The sequence below is a fragment of the Ceratotherium simum genome, chromosome 32 (genome assembly GCF_057802395.1).
Source record: "Ceratotherium simum simum isolate JZ-2026a chromosome 32, ASM5780239v1, whole genome shotgun sequence".
Lineage (NCBI taxonomy): Eukaryota > Metazoa > Chordata > Mammalia > Perissodactyla > Rhinocerotidae > Ceratotherium > Ceratotherium simum.
In genome coordinates, this window is record NC_141931.1 from 20,794,490 (window position 1) to 20,812,722 (window position 18,233).

The window sequence follows — 18,233 nt, forward strand, 5'->3', positions numbered from 1 at the left end:
AGGTGATTCCCCTTCCTGTACCTGTCAATGGCCAGATACTTCATTTTAAACTCTGACAAACAGCAGTGCTTCTCCTGAAAACCCCGGATGGGGCTTCTCAGGGATCATACATCTAATACACCTAATACACTCTTTTTATTTTTTAGTGAGGAAGATCAGCCCTGAGCTAACATCCATGCTAATCCTCCTCTTTTTGCTGAGGAAGACCGGCTTTGAGCTAACATCTATTGCCAATCCTCCTTTTTTGTTCCCCAAAGCCCCAGTAGACAGTTGTATGTCATGGTTGCACATCCTTCTAGTTGCTGTATGTGGGACGAGGCCTCAGCATGGCCGGAGAAGTGGTGCATCGGTGTGGTGCGCGTCTGGGGTTCGAACCCGGTCCGCCAGTAGCAGAGCCCACGCACTTAACCGCTAAGCCACAGGGCGGCCCTAATACACTCTTTTTAAATGACCAACCAAACTGTTTCTAATATTCCAGATTGGACTCCCACTAAACTGAACGCCTCTTTTGAACAGCACATGTTACTTTCTAGGGCTGAACATTAGAATTTTTATTCCTTCAGCAGCGTAGTGGAAGAAACAGTCACATGAAATAAAATGAACTGAAACTATGCAGTGAAGAGTGCGGGTCACGATCCGGCTCAAGTTCTTACCCAGTTTCCGAGCCCTTCTTGAGCAGGTTTCCTGCACTTTGCGGCAGGGACGATCTTTGCGACGGTTTGGAAGGAAGTCCGCAGGGTCCCAGGGCCCGGCGCGTGCGCAATGCGGGCTGAGGGGGCGTGACCCGGCGTCACCTGATGCCCACCAGCCCAGACGCGCTTCCCGGGAGCCCCGCGCCCTTGGCCGGGCCGGGTCCGCTGGTCGCCCCTCCCGCCGCCTGGAGGCAGGGCGGCCGGCAGGCTTAAGTGGGGCCGAGGCGGGGCGCGCTGGTGTCCTCGCCGCGGTCATGGACCAGGCCCGCGCTGCCGCCCGCCTGCGCGTCCTGCGGGGCCACCTCGGCCGCCGCTCGGCCGGGGCCGCCGTATCCTTTGCGCTGCGCGGGGCTCGGGCTGGAAGGGGCGCCGCCGCCTCGGTCTCCGGCCCCTGGTGACCCCGGCCGGGGTGGTGGCCTCCAGGGCGCATCGCACAGCCGCCACGCCCGTTCGGGGGCCCCCAGGGCCCCAGGGGGACCTGGCGGCAGTGGCTGAAGGGGCGTCCCTCCAGCGCTCCGGGTCCTCTTAGGGCCTCTGCTCCCCGGCTTTGTGAGGGGAGGCTGGGGAGTCTTTACCAGCAGGGTCTGCCCTCAGCTACCGTGTCATTTTCGGCACTCGGCCGCATGTGACTTCCGCGGCAGCCAGGAGACCTAGAAATGTCTGGAAATGTCAAAGCCGAGTCGCGCTGGACGCCGGAGCGCGGAGCTGCCCGCAGGAGCCACGGCAGGCGGGCGGGCAGCAGGGTCCTCTGGGGGGGACACGGGGCCGGCTCTGCAGGGGGAGCCGGGCTCCACCCGCGCCCCCGTCTTCCCTTCTCCAAGGGCGCTCCGTGTGAGGGGCCCCCGGGTGCCTGCGGACCCCACGGGAGTTGACACCGTCTCTGCGAAAGGACTTGGTGCCCTGTGTCCGCCTCCGCAGTTGCCCTTCAGAAGTGAATCCCGAGGGAACGTGTGCTGCCGGTCGGACCCAGAGAGACGGCACTGTGTGGCAGGGAAGTCAAACTGCTTTGTAGAATTGTTTTTGCTGGTCAGAGAAAGTGTCTCCTTCAGGGCAGACTGGATGCTCGGTAGGACACTCTGCCTGGGATTTTTCCATAAGCGACCTGGTTAGCCTCTGTTCTGTATTTAGGATCCTGAAATCTCTCCTAAGATGATGATACAGCTGTTTCTTTTATTTTCACCATTGCTCTGCTGGCTGATTCTGAGAAGAGATATATCAGAACCACTGAAAGTTTAAATCTCGTCCATAGACTGATAAAGGGAACCCAGGTGATTAGGGAATCTCATTTCCAGGTGAGGAATCAGAAACTGAGGCAAAGAGAGATGACAACTCTGGACCAAGGTCGTTTAACTAAAGCATAGGTTGTCAGAGTGTTGTCACCAGACCACCACCATCAACATCACCTGGGAACTTGTTAGAAATGCAGATTCTCGGGTAAATCTCAGACCTCAGGAATCAAAACAACTGAGGCAGCGGCCAGCAGTCTGTTCTCACTTGTTTCTGATACCTGCTCAGTTGTGCAGCCACCCATACACTGGGACTAGATATAACTAGAACTAGAAATTAAGGTTTCCTGGTCCAGGGTGTTACTACTTTTAAATTTGATATCTGATTCTGGTGGTTCTTGTAATAGTATGGAGGTCAGAACTTAGTTTTTTCATCTGTGTTTACTAGAACAGCACTATCCAGTACAACTTTCTGTGATGGTGGAAACCTTCTGTACCAGCACTGTACAATACTGTAGATACTAGCGATAAGGGCCTATGGAGCTCCTGAAATATGAGGAGTGCCACTGACGGACTGGAGTTTTCATTAAATTCATTTCAGGTTTTTTGTGTGTGTGTGAGGAAGATCAGCCCTGAGCTAACATCCATGCTAATCCTCCTCTTTTCGCTGAGGAAGACCAGCTCTGTGCTAACATCTATTGCCAATCTTCCTCCTTTTTTACCCCAAAGCCCCAGTAGATAGGTGTATGTCATAGTTGCACATCCTTCTAGTTGCTGTATGTGGGCTGCCGCCACATTGTGGCCTGACAAGCCGTGCGTCGGTGCGTGACCGGGTCTGAACTGGGCCGCTGGTAGTGGAGTGCGCGCACTTAACTGCTAAGCCGTGGGGCTGGCCCAAATTCATTTCAGTTTAAGTAGATGTGGCCAGTGGCTCTGGTGTGGACAGCTCTGCCTTGATTTTCAGTGAATGTGTGTGTGGTTCAGGCTTAAATAGACTACTGGAAATTTCGTGACACTTTCTTCCCAGCCCTAACTGGTTTTGAAGAAACATGGATTCTGGAATAAGGAATAATTTTTGAACTACAAAACATAATGCAGTTTTTAAATGCAGATAAGCATGAAGAGGAAGACAAATATGACCCATATTTCACCACTCGCAGATCAATATTGGTAAAATATTTGTGTTTCTCTTGCTTGCATTTACATGATTACATAACTAAGACCATGCTGTTTGTACAGCTTTTTGCATCCATTGTTTCATGTTTACTAGTATTATATAGTAAACATTTACTACTTTATATAGTAAACACAGTAAACATTTATTAACTTTATATAGTAAACATTTCCACATCATTAAAACTATTCTTCAAGAACAACAAAATCAACCATGAAAACCATAGTGCTGGAGTGGTGGAGAGGAGAAAAGAAGCTTGGACTGTGAGGTCAACATCCGGAATGTCCAGGTGACCGTATTGTGCTGAGACAAGTTGAAGAAGATCATTAAGCTCTCTGCCTTGGGGAAAACAGACAGTAGCTAGTAACTCTGTCTCCTGGGCTGCCTCTCTCTTTGACTATTATATTATCCCCAATTATATAGAGACATCATTTAAAAACTGATAACGTGTTGATGAGAAGTGACATTCTGAAAGGAACTCTTTAAGCTAAAGAAACAATGAAAAACATGAGAAGAAAAAAGAATCGACATGCTAAATCAATAATCTGTGATTACTGGATAGAAGAGAAAATTAGAGTTTGTACTTCTGTAAGATACTCAACTGTGTGGATCATGCTTTTCTTGGAGTCGTTGTTTACATTTTTTTTTCATGACCAGCCGAACTTTTTCTTATATTTTGGACTGGACTCCCACTAAATTACATGCCTCTTTTGAATAGCTCATCTTTCTCCTTTCTTCTAGAATTGTACTTTTCCATTTGTATTCATTCAGCCCATTAGTGGAAGAAGTAATCACATGGAATAGAATAGACGGAAGCTATGAAGTAAAGAGTGTGGTCAAGTCTCGGTTCAGTCATTTTCTGCTGGGTGACCTTGCACCAGTTGCTGAGCCTTCCAAGACTAGGTTTCCTGCTCTGTGCAGCAGGAATGATAACAAAGCCCTTGGCTTCCAGCCACCTCCTCAGGCTGCTGTGAAAATGAAATGGAGCCATGTCAGCAGCAGTGCAGAACTGTCAGGGGTTATGTGTGTACGCAGTCTGCTTGATGTCCATTTGGGACCTGTCTTCCCTTGTGAGAGCCAATCCAGGGCAGACTGTTGTTTCTGGAGAAGACTGACTCCTAAATTTTACTTTATTTGCCTTAATCACATCCCAGATAGCTCACCCCACTTCAGGGACTGTTCCTCCTGCCAGTTTCCATCCTCAACAATTCCAGTAAGTAGATCTAATTTTAATTTTTAACCATTCAATGTATATAAAGGTTTTTCTAGTGGTAACTGGGATATAAAATACAGCATACCATGTTGCCTGATGAGGATTCATTATACATTCCTCCATTTACAGGACTTGTTTTAATTATAACAATTGTGGAAAATTTTGATGACCCTGACTTTAATTGTCTATATGTATTTTAAAATTCAGAAAGGAGAAAAAATATCAAAAAGTGCATAATGTGATTTTTTAAATTCATGCACCATATATCTCATTTAAATTAGCCTGTAGTTTGGCCATATGGATATATTAGGTAGCATCTTGGTTTGTCTCAAATTTCCTTTAAAGGAGAGTACTTGATCTCCATGGAACGTTCTCATAGAGTCACACTTCCCACCTAGAAGAATGGACTGAGTGATTTGAGTGGGTGCGTCCTCTGTACACTTATTTGGATTTAGTTACTTTGATTTTTTTCTGAGAATGCATGAACTAGACAATGAAGAACATAAAATTTATTGCATTTGTATCCCATTTGAAAAAAATCATACATATTAATAATAGAAAAAGTTTTAAAATCAGAGAAATAGAAGGAATTTTTAAAAATCATCTACGGGTGTCGGCCCCATGGCTTAGCGGTTAGGTGTGCATGCTCCGCTACTGGGGGCCCGGGTTTGGATCCCTGGCGCCCACCAATGTGCCACTTGTCAGGCCATGCTGAGGCGGCATACCACATACAGCAACTAGCAGGATGTGCAACTATGACATACAACTATCTACTGGGGCTTTGGGGAGATAAAGGGGGAAAAAAAAAGAGGAGGATTGGTGACAGGTGTTAGCTCAGGGCCAGTCTTCCTCAGCAAAAAGAGGAGGATTGGCATGGATGTTAGCTCAGGGCGGATCTTCCTCACACACACAAACAAAAAATCATCTATAATTTTGTTACATAAGGGTAATCACTGTTAAAAATATCTTTTGTTGTATTTATTAGCAGTCTTTTTTTTTTTTTTTTTTACAAATAATGTCTTGGTTTAACATAATTGTAATCGTATTTTCTTACAATAAATGTTCATGCTATTATATGGTCTTCATTTTTAATTCCTGACATATCCCATTGAGTGGATATGATATAATTAGTTAATTATGCTTCCATTAATGCACTTTTTTTGGTGACAATAATTAATATTTTGAACTAAAGCTTTTAAATGTTTTTCAGATTTTGTCCTGAGGGTAGTCCTCCCAATGGAAATGCTGAGTGGAAGAATATGAACATTTCCCAGGTTTAACATATGTTTAGATTGTGATTTTTTTATTGGACTTATTAGAGATTTTGTTTCTCCTCTAGGTACACTAAGGAGAATAATGTTCTGACCCTAGAACAGAGAAAATTTTATGAAGAAAATGGGTTTCTCGTAATTAAAAATCTGGTATCTGATGCTGATATTGAAGGCTTTAGGTATGGTAACACTATTGGTTATTTTACAGAAATATGTGTTTTATGTATGTAATGGGAACAGGAGAAAGACTAGCCTCTGCAAGGTCAGATATTTATCAGTGATCTGGTTCATTAGGAAGTGGTTAGGAACGTGGGCTCTGGAGCCAGACTGGCTGGCTTTAATCTGACCCCCACCAGTAAACTTTGAGTGTCCTGGGCAATTTACTGAACCTGTCCCTACCTCTGTTTGCTCATCTGTAAAATGAGGATAATGATAGCACTTCTGTCCAAGAGTTGTTGTTAGGACTGAATAAGGTAAAATAGGGAGAGAGTACTTGAGCAGGGCAGGACACGTGGAGCGTGCTGTGGAAGTATTTGCTATGATTTTCAGATGTAACCAAATCACACTATTCCCCCCTGGTGTGCTAAGCTAAGGGATATCTGAACTCAGCTGGTGAGCTGCAGCCTCACAGTTGGGAGCCCAGGACTTCTCAGTTGGCCTTTTTCTCCTCCTTCTCTTCAGAACTGTTCAACATGGGGCTGGAGGCCAACTTAGGGCAGCGAAACTATCTCCAAATCTTTGCATCTTTCCACAGAACAGGGCCAGGCAGGTGCTTAGAGCCGGTGGAATGACATTATTGCCAATTTAATTTTCTAGGAACGAGTTTGAAAGAATCTGCAGAGAGGAGGTGAAACCAATGGGATTAATGGTAATGAGGGATGTGACCATTGCAAAATCAGAGTATGTTCCAAGTGAACAAACGATTACAAAGGTCCAAGATTTCCAAGAAGATGAGGAACTCTTCAGATACTGCACTCTCCCTGAGGTTCAAGACCTTCCTGTGTTTTCTTTCTCTTTAAGTTATAGGCCATGTGCATGCCTGTCTCTGAAAGCGGCTGTTTTTACTTGATCTATCTCCTTTTTCTGTGGCCCTGGAGCAGTGGTTCTCAATTGGAGGTGGACATTTGTGATGCCTGCAGACATGTTTGCTTGTCACACAGTAGGGACAGTGTTCTACTGGCTTCTAGTGGTAGAGGCCACGGATATTTCTACTGGGATCCAGGGATCCTATAATGTACAGAACAGCCCCCTCCTCAGATAATGACTTACCCAGCCCCAGATGTCAACAGTGAGAACCCCTGCTCTCGCGTTTGCTAATTTACTTTGGTTAAAAAGGGCGGAAATTCTATGTTAAGGAGAGAGAGAAACTTTCTCACGCTCCATACAGTGTATCAACAAGGATGAAACTGCTGAGGCCATTCATTGTAAATTCATTTGTTTTTTCTGTTTGTTTTATGAATCTGTTCAGCAGAGGTCTGAGTTTGTTTTTAAAGGTAAAATAGTTTTTTAAAAAAATTATTAGTCCTTAATAGTAATTCATATTTATGAAAATATCCAAGTAGTACAGAAGAGCATAAAATGAAAAGTAAAGTCCCCCATCAGCAGCCCCACTCACTGTTCAGCTTTTTTAGAGTATTCAGCTAGAATTATTTCATATATATGCAAACCCATTTGTATACATCCTTTTTCTGTAATATGGGAACATCCTGGTTGTTACCTTGTTTTTTCCACTTATAGTAAATCTTAGAGATCTTTCCATATCAGTATCTACGCATCTACTTCATACTTTTTAAACTACGGTATAGTATTCCATTGCATAAATGTACCACAGCTTAGGAACCTTTTATTTAGAATGGTTTTTAAAGGACACTTTGCATATAGTACTTATTAGAAGTTATAACCCTAAGTGCTGTTAGGAATGTGACTCATGAAGAAGACTGTACAGTAAACCACCTGTGGTGTCCAGCACCTTGGGTTGGGATGAAAGGGGAAGTGGCCCCTCTGAACCATCCATTCTCGCAACCTCAAGTCCTGTTATGGACGTGGGAGCTGTGTGGGTGGATCAAGGGTGAAAAGCTTGAGGTTAGAGGCGTTTGTGGGTGATGAAGCGCTATCAGGACTTGCACATTTCCTACATCTCAAAATTGTGAACCATGTATCTGGTGGTTCATGCAATGATTTTAGGAGAGACGCATTATTTTAATAGGTATTTATTTTTATGTGTATTGGAAACAATAACTGACACATGAAGCCCATGATTTTGTGAATATTATTAATCAGGATAAGAGTCAGCAAAAGAAGTGAATTAATATAATTTTGGGAATTTATTGGCTAAAGATATTGGGAAATTCTGCAAAGTATGGCAGAACTGGTGAGGATGGCTCTTCAATGACTGAGGTTTAGAAAATACCAGCCTATGTGAACACCAGAAAGTGACAGGCTGTATAAAAACACAAGTATGAGGCCTGACTCTTAGGATATTCGCAACATTTGAAGTTTTTCGTGCTCAAATTACCAATATTCCTCAGACACAAGAGATCAAATAGCGAGAAAGCAGTAGAATGTGCTTCATTTTTTGGAGTCAGACAGAAATGGAGTTTAAAGACCATCTTTTTCATTTAACTGGCTCTGCCAAGTTGGGCAACCTACTACTAAGGCTAATATGTGGGTGCTCATTTAAAGGATTACTAATTAGCGAGGGCGTTATTTTTCAGGGATTATTGTGAGGATTAAATGGCCTGATGTAAGCCCTTGGCAAGTGGTAGGTATAGAATGTTGATTCCTTCTGCTTTTCTCCTCTCCCTAGCTGGGTTAGACGCAGGAGCAGTACCTGAGCTGCCAGACCCAGTGACTACTTCAGCCCTCCCTGTCACTGCTCTCATTGCAGCTTCTTCTTCACAGCACGTGTCTCACCCCAATTCCCCATGTCATTATCTGTTTAACACCTTCTTCCCACCAGAGCATACAGTTCATGGGGCAGCGAGCTGCTTATCCTGCTCGTTGTTGTGTCCCCATTTCCCATCACTCTGCCTGGTTCCTAGACCTCAGTCAAGAGTTGTTGAGTGAGCTGCCGGACTGATTGTGAAGTGTCCTCTGAGCTGCTCCTCTGCTCTCCTCTGGGCTCCTCATGACAGCTGCAAAGGTGTCGGGTCCTTTCACAGTCCCTTCTTATGAAGAGTCTCTTGAAGGAAGAGGAAGCTGTCTTCTCACTGGTCAACTGTCCACAGTTTTGATTGAAAGAAGGGTATTCCTGTCCTTCCCAGTTGATATCTCACAGAAACTCTTATCTTTGTTTGTAGAGAAAGTGGTTAGGTTTCTGACTGGCTCCAGAAGGCCTATTTAATCAGAGTGTTGTAGATTTCCAATTGCTGACTTTTTCAGGCTGTTTGCAATGTTGTGAAATTCCAATTGGTTTTTTAAACTTGCGTCTTTGTTCCTGTGTAGGTAGTTGTACTTTGTGTCACTTGCTTGTGCGTCTGATTTCCCATCAACTTTGTTGTTCCCTTTTCCCTTAGATTCTAAAATATGTGGAATGCTTCACTGGACCCAATATTATGGCCATGCATACAATGCTGATAAACAAACCTCCAGATTCTGGTAAAGGACTCTTATTTGTTAACTAGAAGTAAAAAAATAATTGTTTAATCTGTGTATATAAGGTTTATGTTCTAACCATAGCCATGTGTATATCTGCTAAACTTTGCCTAAATGAATATGTTTACATTTATTGAAGTCTTAAAATAGCTTACATTCTAACCACATTGAAGTGTAATAGTGGTTTCAGATGTTCACTGCAGAGTTATTGCTGTATTTTCAGATCACTGGCTCGTCAAAAATGCAGTTTAATAAACATGACTGTGCACATACCAGAGGCTCCTGTTATTCAACATCTCTGAGCATCATTAACCATTCTCACCGAGATAGTGTGGATTCTGCCTTCCTGATGGGAAGACATTATTATTACTAACAAAATTAAAACTATTCTTATAAGTCATATCTTACAGTTGTTCTTAAAATTTCTTGTGCTTCCTAAAATGGAGCTTCTTTTTTTAATTTTATTGTGGTCACATTGGTTTTTAACATTATATAAATTTCAGGTATACATCTTTATATTTCAGCTTCTGTATACACTGTATCATGTTCACCACCAAAAGTCAGTGTATTTTCCATCTGTTACCAAGACATGTGTCTCTTTACCCCTTTTCCACCACCCCCATCCACTTCTCTGGTAACTACAATCTGTTCTCCATATCTATCTGTTTGTTTGTTTGTTTGTTTATCTTCCACACATGAGTGAAATCATATGGTAATTGTCATTCTCTCTCTGATTCATTTTGCTTGGCATAATACCCTCTAGGTCTTTCCATTTTGTTGCAAGTGGCACGATTTCATCTTTTTATGGTTGAGTACTATTCTATTTTATTTATATATATATATACATCTATATCTATATCTATATATATCTATTCACACACACATATATATGCCACATCTCCTTTATCCATTTATCCATTGATGAGCACTTAGGTTGCTTCCAAGTCTCGGCTATTGTGAATAATGCTGCAGTGAACATAGGGGTGCATAGATCTCTTTGGATCATTGATTTCAAGTTCTTTGGAGAAACGTCCAGGAGTGGGATAGCTGGATTGTATGGCATTTCTATTTTTAATTTTTTGAGAAAGCTCCATACTGTTTTCCATAGTGGCTGCACCAGTTTGCATTCCCACCAGCAGTGCATGAGTGTTCCTTTTTCTCTACATCCTCTCCAACATTTGGTGTTTTTTGTCTTTGTGATTATAGCCATTCTGACTGGTGTAAGGTGATATCTCATTGTTGTTTTGATTTGCATTTCCCTAATAATTAGTGATGTTGAACATCTTTTCATGTGCCTGTTGGCCATCTGTATATCTTCTTTGGAAAAATGTCTGTTCATATCATCTGCCCATTTTTTGATTGGATGGTTTGTTTTTTAGTTGTTGAGTTGAATGAGTTCTTTATATATTTTGGTGATCATCAAATAAGTGATTTGCAAATATTTCCTCCCAGTTGGTGGGTTGTCTTTTTGTTTTGTTCGTGGTTTCCTTTGTCTTTGCAGAAGCTTTTTAGTCTGATGCAGTCCCATTGGTTAACTTTTTCTTTTGTTTCCCTTGCCCAGTAAGACATGTTATTTGAAAAGATGCTGCTAAGATCAATGTCAAATAATGTACTGCCTATCTTTTCTTCCAGGAGTTTTATACTTTCAGGTCTTACGTTCAAGTCTTTAATCCATTTTGAGTTAATTTTTGTGTATGGTGCAAAATAGTGGTCTACTTTCATTCTTTTGCATGTGGCTGTCCAGTTTTTGCAACACCATTTATTGAAGAGACTTTCCTTTCTCTATGGTATGTTCTTGGCTCCTTTGTCAAAGATTAACTGTCCATAGATGTGTGGTTTTATTTCTGGACTCTCGATTCTGTTCCATTGATCTGTGTGTCTGTTTTTGTGACAGTACCATGTTGTTTTGATTACTACAGCTTTGTAGTATATTTTGAAGTCACAGAGTATGATACCTCCAGCTTCGTTCTTTTTTCTCAGGATTCCTTTGGCTGTTTGGGGTCTTTTGCTGTTCCATATAAATTTTAGGATTCTTTGTTCAATTTCCGTGAAGAATGTCATTGGGATTGCATTGAATCTGTAGATTGCTTTTTGTAGTGTGGACATTTTAACTATGTTGATTCTTCCAACCCACGAGCATGGAATATTTTTTCCATTTCTTTGTGTCTTCTTCAGTTTCTTTCAATAACGTCTTATAGTTTTCAGTGTATAGGTCTTTTACCTCTTTGGTTAAGTTTACTCCTAAATACTTTATTCTTTTTGTTGTGATTGTAAATGGGATTGTACTCTTGATTTCTCTTTCTGCTGGGTCATTGTTAGTGTATAGAAATGCAACTGATTTTTGTAAATTGATTTTGTACCCTGCAACTTTGCTGTAGTTGCTAGTTCTAATAGTTTTCTGATGGATTCTTTAGTTTTCTCTGCATATAGGATCATGTCATCTGCAAACAGCAAGAGTTTCTCTTCTTCCTTTCCAATTTGGATTCTTTTTATTTCTTTTTCTTGCCTAAATTGCTCTGGCCAAAACCTCCAGTACTATGTTGAATAGGGGTGGCGAGAGTGGGCACCCTTGTCTTGTCCTGCTCTCAGAGGGTTGGCTTTCAGTTTTTCACCATGAAGAATGATGTTGGCTGTGGGTTTGTCATATATGGCCTTTATTATGTTGAGGTACTTTCCTTCTATACCCATTTGTTGAGAGGTTTTATCATAAATGGATATTGGATCTTGTCAGATGCTTGCTCTGCGTTAATTAAGATCATCATGTGCTTCTTATTCTTCATTTTGTTAATGTGGTGTATCACATTGATTGATTTGTGGATGTTGAACCATCCCTGCGCCCCTGGAATTAATCCCACTTGATCATGGTGTATGATCCTTTTAATGAATTGCTATATTTGGTTTGCCAATATTTTGTTGAGGATTTTTGCATCAATGTTCATTAGCGATATTGTCCTGTAATTTTCCTTCTTTCTCTTGTTCTTGTCTGGTTTTGATATCAGGGTAATGTTGGCCTCATAGAATGAATTAGGAAGCATTCCGCCTTTTTCGATTTTTTGGAAAAGTTTGAGAAGGATAGGTGTTACTCTTCTTTGAATGTTTTGTAGAATGCTCCAGAGAAGCCATCTGGTCCTGGACTGTTGTTTTTTGGGAGCTTTTTGATTACTGTTTCAATCTCTTTACTTGTGATTGGTCTATTCACGTTCTCTATTTATTCTTGATTCAGTTTTGGGAGGTTATATGAGTCTAAGAATTTATCCATTTCTTCTAAGTTATCCAATTTGTTGGTGTATAGTTTTTCATAGTATTCTCTTAAAATCCTTTGTATTTCTGCAGAATATGTTGTAATTTCTCCTCTTTCATTTCTAATTTTATTTATTTGTGGCTTTGCTCTTTTGTTCTTAGTGAGTCTGGCTAAGGGTTTGTTAATTTTGTTTAACTTCTCAAAGAACCAGCCCTTGCTTTCATTAATCCTTTCTCTTGTTTTTTTAGTCTCTATTTCGTTTATTTCTGCTCTGATTTTTATTATTTCCATCCTTCTGCTGACTTTAGGCTTTGATTGTCATTCTTTTAGTAGTTTATGGGTTACTTATTTGAGATTTTTCTTTTTTTTGAGGTGGGCCTGTATTTCTATGAATTTCCCTGTTATGACCACTTTTGCTGTATCCCATAGGACTTGGTATGTCGTATTTTCATTTTCATTTGTTTCCACGTATTTTTTAATTTCTCCTTTGATTTCTTCATTGATCCAATGGTTATTCAGTAGCATGTTGTTTAGTCTCCTTATATTTCTGACTTTCCCAGCTTTTTTCTTGTAGTTGATTTCTAGTTTCATAGCACTATCATCAGAAAAGATGCTTGGGATGATTTCAGTCTCCTTAATTGATTGAGGTTTGCCTTGTTTCCCAGCATATGGTCTATCTTTGAGAAGGATCCATGTGCACTTGAGAAGAATGTGTATTCTGTTTTTGGATGGAATTCTCTGTGTATAGCTATTAAGTCCATCTAATCAAGTGTTTCATTTAAATCTGTTTCCTTGTTGACTTTTTGTCTGGATGATCTGTCTGATGTAGGTGTGGTGTTGAGGTCCCCTGCTATCATTTTGTTGCTGCTAATTTCTCCCTTTAGGTCTGTTAATAGTTGCTTTATGTATTTTGGTGCCCCTGTGTTAGGTGCATATATATTCATAAGTGCTGAGTCCTCTTGGTGGAATGTCCCTCTTATCGTTATATATTGCCCCTCTTTGTCTCTCATTGTCTTTTTTAACTTGAAGTCTGTTTTGTCTGATATAAGTATGGCAACACCTGCTGTCTTTTGTTTGCCATTAGCTTGGAGTATCATCTTCCATCCCCTCACTCTGAGCCTATGTTTGTCTTTAGAGCTGATATGTGTTTCCTGGAGGCAGCATATGGTTGGGTCTTGTTTTTTAATCCATCCAGCCACTCTGTGTCTTTTGATTGGAGAATTCAATCCATTTACATTTAGAGTGATTATTGATATATGAGGGCTTCATACTGCCATTTTATCTCTTGTTTTCCAGTTGTTCTGTATTTCCATTGCTTCTCTTCCTTTGTATTTCTGACTGCCATTATATTTAGGTGCTTTTTTGAGGTTTTCTCTCTTTTTGTGAATTGTGGCTCTGCTCTGATTTTTTTTAGTGGTTACCACGAAGTTTGTATAAAAGATCTCATAGATGAAATAGTCCATTTTCTGATAGCCTCTTATCTCCATTAACCTAAGCAGGTCCCATCACTTACCTCTTCCCCTTCTGAGTTATTGTTGTTACAAATTATTCTGTTTTTTATGCTGTGAGTTTGTGACTAAGTTGAAGTGTTTATAGTTACTTTTGATGCTTTCCTTCCCTTTATCTTTAGGTTATAACTGAGTATTTGTTTCGCTGTTCTGATAGAGAGGTGCAGTTTTCTGATTTTGTCTGTCTAATTATCTCCTTGCTCAATGCTTTGTAGGCCTTTGCCTTTCTGTTTGCAGTGTGAGCGCATCTTAAATGATTTCTTGTAGGGGAGATCTAGTGGCAATGAACTCTCTCAGCTTTTGTTTATCTAGAGAATCTTTTATTTCTCCATCGTACCTGAGGGAAAGTTTCGCTAGATGGAATATTCTTGGCTGAAAGTTTTTGTCTTTCAGTATTTTGAATATATCATTCTGTTCTCTCCTAGCCTGTAGAGTTTCTGCTGAGAAATCTGCTGAAAGCTTGATCGGGTTCCTTTGTGTGTTATTCTCTTTTGTCTAACTGCCCTTAATATTTTTTCTTTCTCATTGAATTTTGCCAGTTTTACTATTATATGCCTTGGGGAAGGTCTTTTAGCGTTGATGTAATTAGACATTCTATTGGCTTAGTTTATTTTTAAATCTGATTCATTCACCAGGTTTGGGAAGCTCTCAGCTATTATTTCTTTGAACAAGCTCTCTGCTCCTTTCTCCCTCCCTTCTCCCTCTGGAATACCTATAATCCTTATGTTGCTTTTCCTAATTGAGTCAGATATTTCTCAAAGAATTACTTCATTTTTTAAAAATCTTATTTCTTTCTTCTCCTCCACTTGTAGCATTTCTATATTTTTATCCTCTAAAACACTAATTCATTCCTCCATAACATCAGCTCTATTCTTTAAGAATTCTATATTATTTTCTACTTCATTGATTATGTTTTTCATATCAGAATTTCTGCTTGATTTTTTTTTTATAATTTCAATCTCTTGGGTGAAGAGGTTCATTTTATTCCTGAGCTCACTGAACTGTTTTTCTGTGTTCTCTTGTATCTCATTGAGTTTCTTTATGATAGCCATTTTGAATTCTCTGTCATTTAGATTTTAAATTCTGTGCCTTCAGGGTTGGTTTCTAGAGAATTGTCATTTTCCTTCTGGTCTGAACTGTTGCTATGGGTTCTCATGGTGTTTAATGAACTAATCTTTTGGGGGGCATTTGTGATAGTTTTAGGTCGCAGATTCCACCTGCTACCACTAGGGAGAGCAGGAGCAGAGTTTTTGGTCCCAGCGTGTCTGCTGGAAGTTGTGTGGGTACTGTGGACACTTGCACGGGAGCACACCTGGAGAACGTTCAGGCACTTGTGTGGACTGTGCTTGGTGGGCAGGGCTTCTCATGTGGACCCAGTCAGGGCAACTCCTTGGGGCCACAGGGGCACAATGGGCTCCCCCCGCCTCATCGGGAGAGCAATGTCATCAGGCTAAGGGCTGCTGCTCTCTCTTCCCACAGTTGCCCTGGGACATGTTCTGTACCCACTTGTGGGATACTCGTGTCAGGCTGGAAAGTGACCCAGTGTGTGCACAGAGATGTGGGGGAGGATAGGGAGTGCTCACCTATCTCCACCACTTCCCGAGAGTCAGGCCATCTACCCTCAGATGTATAGCTGCATGCGTCTCTCAGGTGTCCTGTGGTGCTGTGTAGGCTTCCTCTGTTGGTCTGTGAATGTCCATCTAGTTGTAGTTCAAAAGGGGGAGAGACAAAGGGAACAGCTCACTCCACCATGTTGCTGACGTCCTATTTTTAGTTTTTTGCGAAATTCCATACTGTTTTCCACAGTGGCTACACCAGTTTGCATTCCCACTAGCAGTGCATGAGGGTTTCCTTTTCTCCATATCCTCTCCAACATGTGTTACTTCTTGTCTTTTTATTTTTTATTTTTTTCTTTTCCAATTATTTTGTATTTGTTCATCTTCTCAATGCCAAATATTTCTGTAAATTTTGTATCTTTTCTTTTTTTTAAAAAATTTTTTGTTTATTGCAGTAACATTGGTTTATAACATTGTATAAATAGGCATTCTGACAGGTGTCAGGTGATATCTTATTGTAGTTTTCATTTCCATTTCCCTAATAAGTAGTGATGGTGAACATCTTTTCATGTGCCTGTTGGCCATCTGTATATCTTCTTTGGGAAAATATCTGTTCATATCCTTTGCCCATTTTTTGATCAGGTTGTTCTTTTTTTTGTTGTTGAGTCATATGAGTTCCATGTATAATTTGGATATTAACCTCTTATGGAATGTAGGATTTGCAGATATTTTTTCCAAGTTGGTAGGTTGTCATTTTGTTTTGTTCATGGTTTCCTTTGCTGTGCAGAAACGTTTTAGTTTCATGTAGTCCCATTTGTTTATTTTTTTCTTTTGTTTCCCTTGTCTGAGGAGACATGGTATTCAAAAAGTTTCTGCTAAGACTGATGTCAAAGAGCACACTGCCTATGTTTTTTTCTAGGAGTTTTATGGTTTCAGGTCTTGCATTCAGTCTTTAATCCATTTTGAGTTAATTTTTGTGTATGACGTAAGATAATAGTCTACTTTCAGTCTTTGGCATGTGACTATGCAGTCTTCCCAACACTATTTATTGAAGAGACTTTCTTTTCTCTATTGTATGTTCTGTCTCCTTTATCAAAAATTAGCTATCCATAGATGTGCAAGTTTATTCCTGGGCTCTTGATACTGTTCCATTGATCTGTGTGTGTGTTTTTCTGCCAGTAGTTTGATTTTGTTTTGATTACTAGAGATTTGTAGTATGTTTTGAAATCAGGGAGTGTGATATCTCCAGCTTTGATCTTTTTCTCAGGATTCCTTTGGCTATTCAGGGTCTTTTGTTGTTCCATATAAATTTTAGGATTCTTTGTTCTATTTCTGTGAAAAACATCATTGGGATTCTGATTGGGATTGCGTTGAATCTGTAGATGGCTTTAGATAATATGGACATTTTAACTATGTTTGTTCTTCCAATCCATGAGCACAGAATATCTTTCCATTCTTTATATCTTCTTTGATTTCCTTCAATAATGTCTTATAGTTTTGGGTGTATAGGTATTTCACCTTGTTGGTTAAATTTAGTCATAGGTATTTTGTTCTTTTAGTTGTGATTGTAAGTGGCATTGTATTCTTGATTTCTATTTCTCTTAGTTTGTCATTAGTTATTAGTGTATAGAAATATGCCTGATTTTTTATATTGATTTTGTACCCTGCCACTTTACTGTATTCATGAATTATTTGTAGTAGTATTTTGGTGGATTCTTTAGGAGTTTCTAAATATAAAATCATGTCATCCCCAACGAGTGATAGTTTTACTTCTTCCTTTCCAATGTGTATGCCTTTTATTTCTTTTTCTTGCCTAATTGCTCTGGCTAGGACTTCCAATACTCTGTTGAATATGAGTGGCAAGAGTGTGCATCCTTGTTTTGTTCCTGTTATTAGAGGAATAGCTTTCAGTTTTTCACTCTTGAGTTTCTTGACTGATAGTTTTTGTCTTTCCATATTTTGAATATGTCATTCAACTCTCCTAGCCTTTAGACTTTCTGCTGAGAAATTCACTGATAGCCTGAAGGGGGTTCCTTTTTAAGTTATTTTCTTCTCTCTGGCTTCCCTTAATATTCTTTCTTTGTCAGTGACTCTTGACAATTTTAATATAACAAGGTCTTTTTGTGTTGAGATAATTAGGAGTTCTATTAGCTTCGTGTACTTGTATATCCAGTTTCTTCCCCAGTACTCAGCTGTTATTTCTTTGAAAAGCTCTCAGTTCCTTTCTCCCTCTCTTCTCCTTCTGGGATACCTATTATCCTTGTGTTGCTTTTCCTAATTAAGTCAGATAATTCTCCTAGAATATCTTCAATTTTTTAAAAGCTTGGTTCTCTCTCCTCTTCCACCTGAATCATTTCTGTATTTCTCTCTTCGAGCTCACTAATTCCCTTTCATATGGTCTGCTCTATTTCTAATGCTTTCTACTTTATTGTTCATCCCATTGTGTTCATCTCCAGATTCTGTTTGGTTTTCTTTTTTAGAGTTTGAATCTCTTTGGTGAAGTACTCCGTCTGTTCACTATTTTATTTGTTTCTTTCTAAGTTCTCTTATAGCTCATTCAGTTTCTTCATGACAGCTATTTTTAAATCTCAGATTGCAATCGTCTGTGACTTCAGGTTGCGTTTCTGGAGAGTTGTCATTCTCTTTCTGTTCTGCCGTGTTACTTTATTTCTTTATGGTATTTGATGAGTTGATCCTCTGCTGGCGCATTTGTGGTAGTAACCACCTTTCTTTTGAGGGTACAGCTCTGGATACTTTG

At 40.3% G+C, this 18,233-nt stretch overlaps 1 protein-coding gene across 1 annotated transcript in view; it reads left to right on the top strand.

Moving 5' to 3' along the window:
* Positions 1-805: 805 nt before the first annotated feature.
* Positions 806-18,233, top strand: part of LOC101394977 (phytanoyl-CoA dioxygenase, peroxisomal) — a 37,260-nt gene continuing 19,832 nt past the window's right edge. Inside the window, exons 1-5 of the mRNA XM_004425360.3 lie at positions 806-1,021; positions 4,247-4,305; positions 5,645-5,755; positions 6,393-6,561; positions 9,092-9,173. Coding sequence (XP_004425417.2) covers positions 947-1,021; positions 4,247-4,305; positions 5,645-5,755; positions 6,393-6,561; positions 9,092-9,173 — 496 coding nt within the window. The 5' untranslated portion in view covers positions 806-946. The remainder of the gene's footprint in view (positions 1,022-4,246; positions 4,306-5,644; positions 5,756-6,392; positions 6,562-9,091; positions 9,174-18,233) is intronic.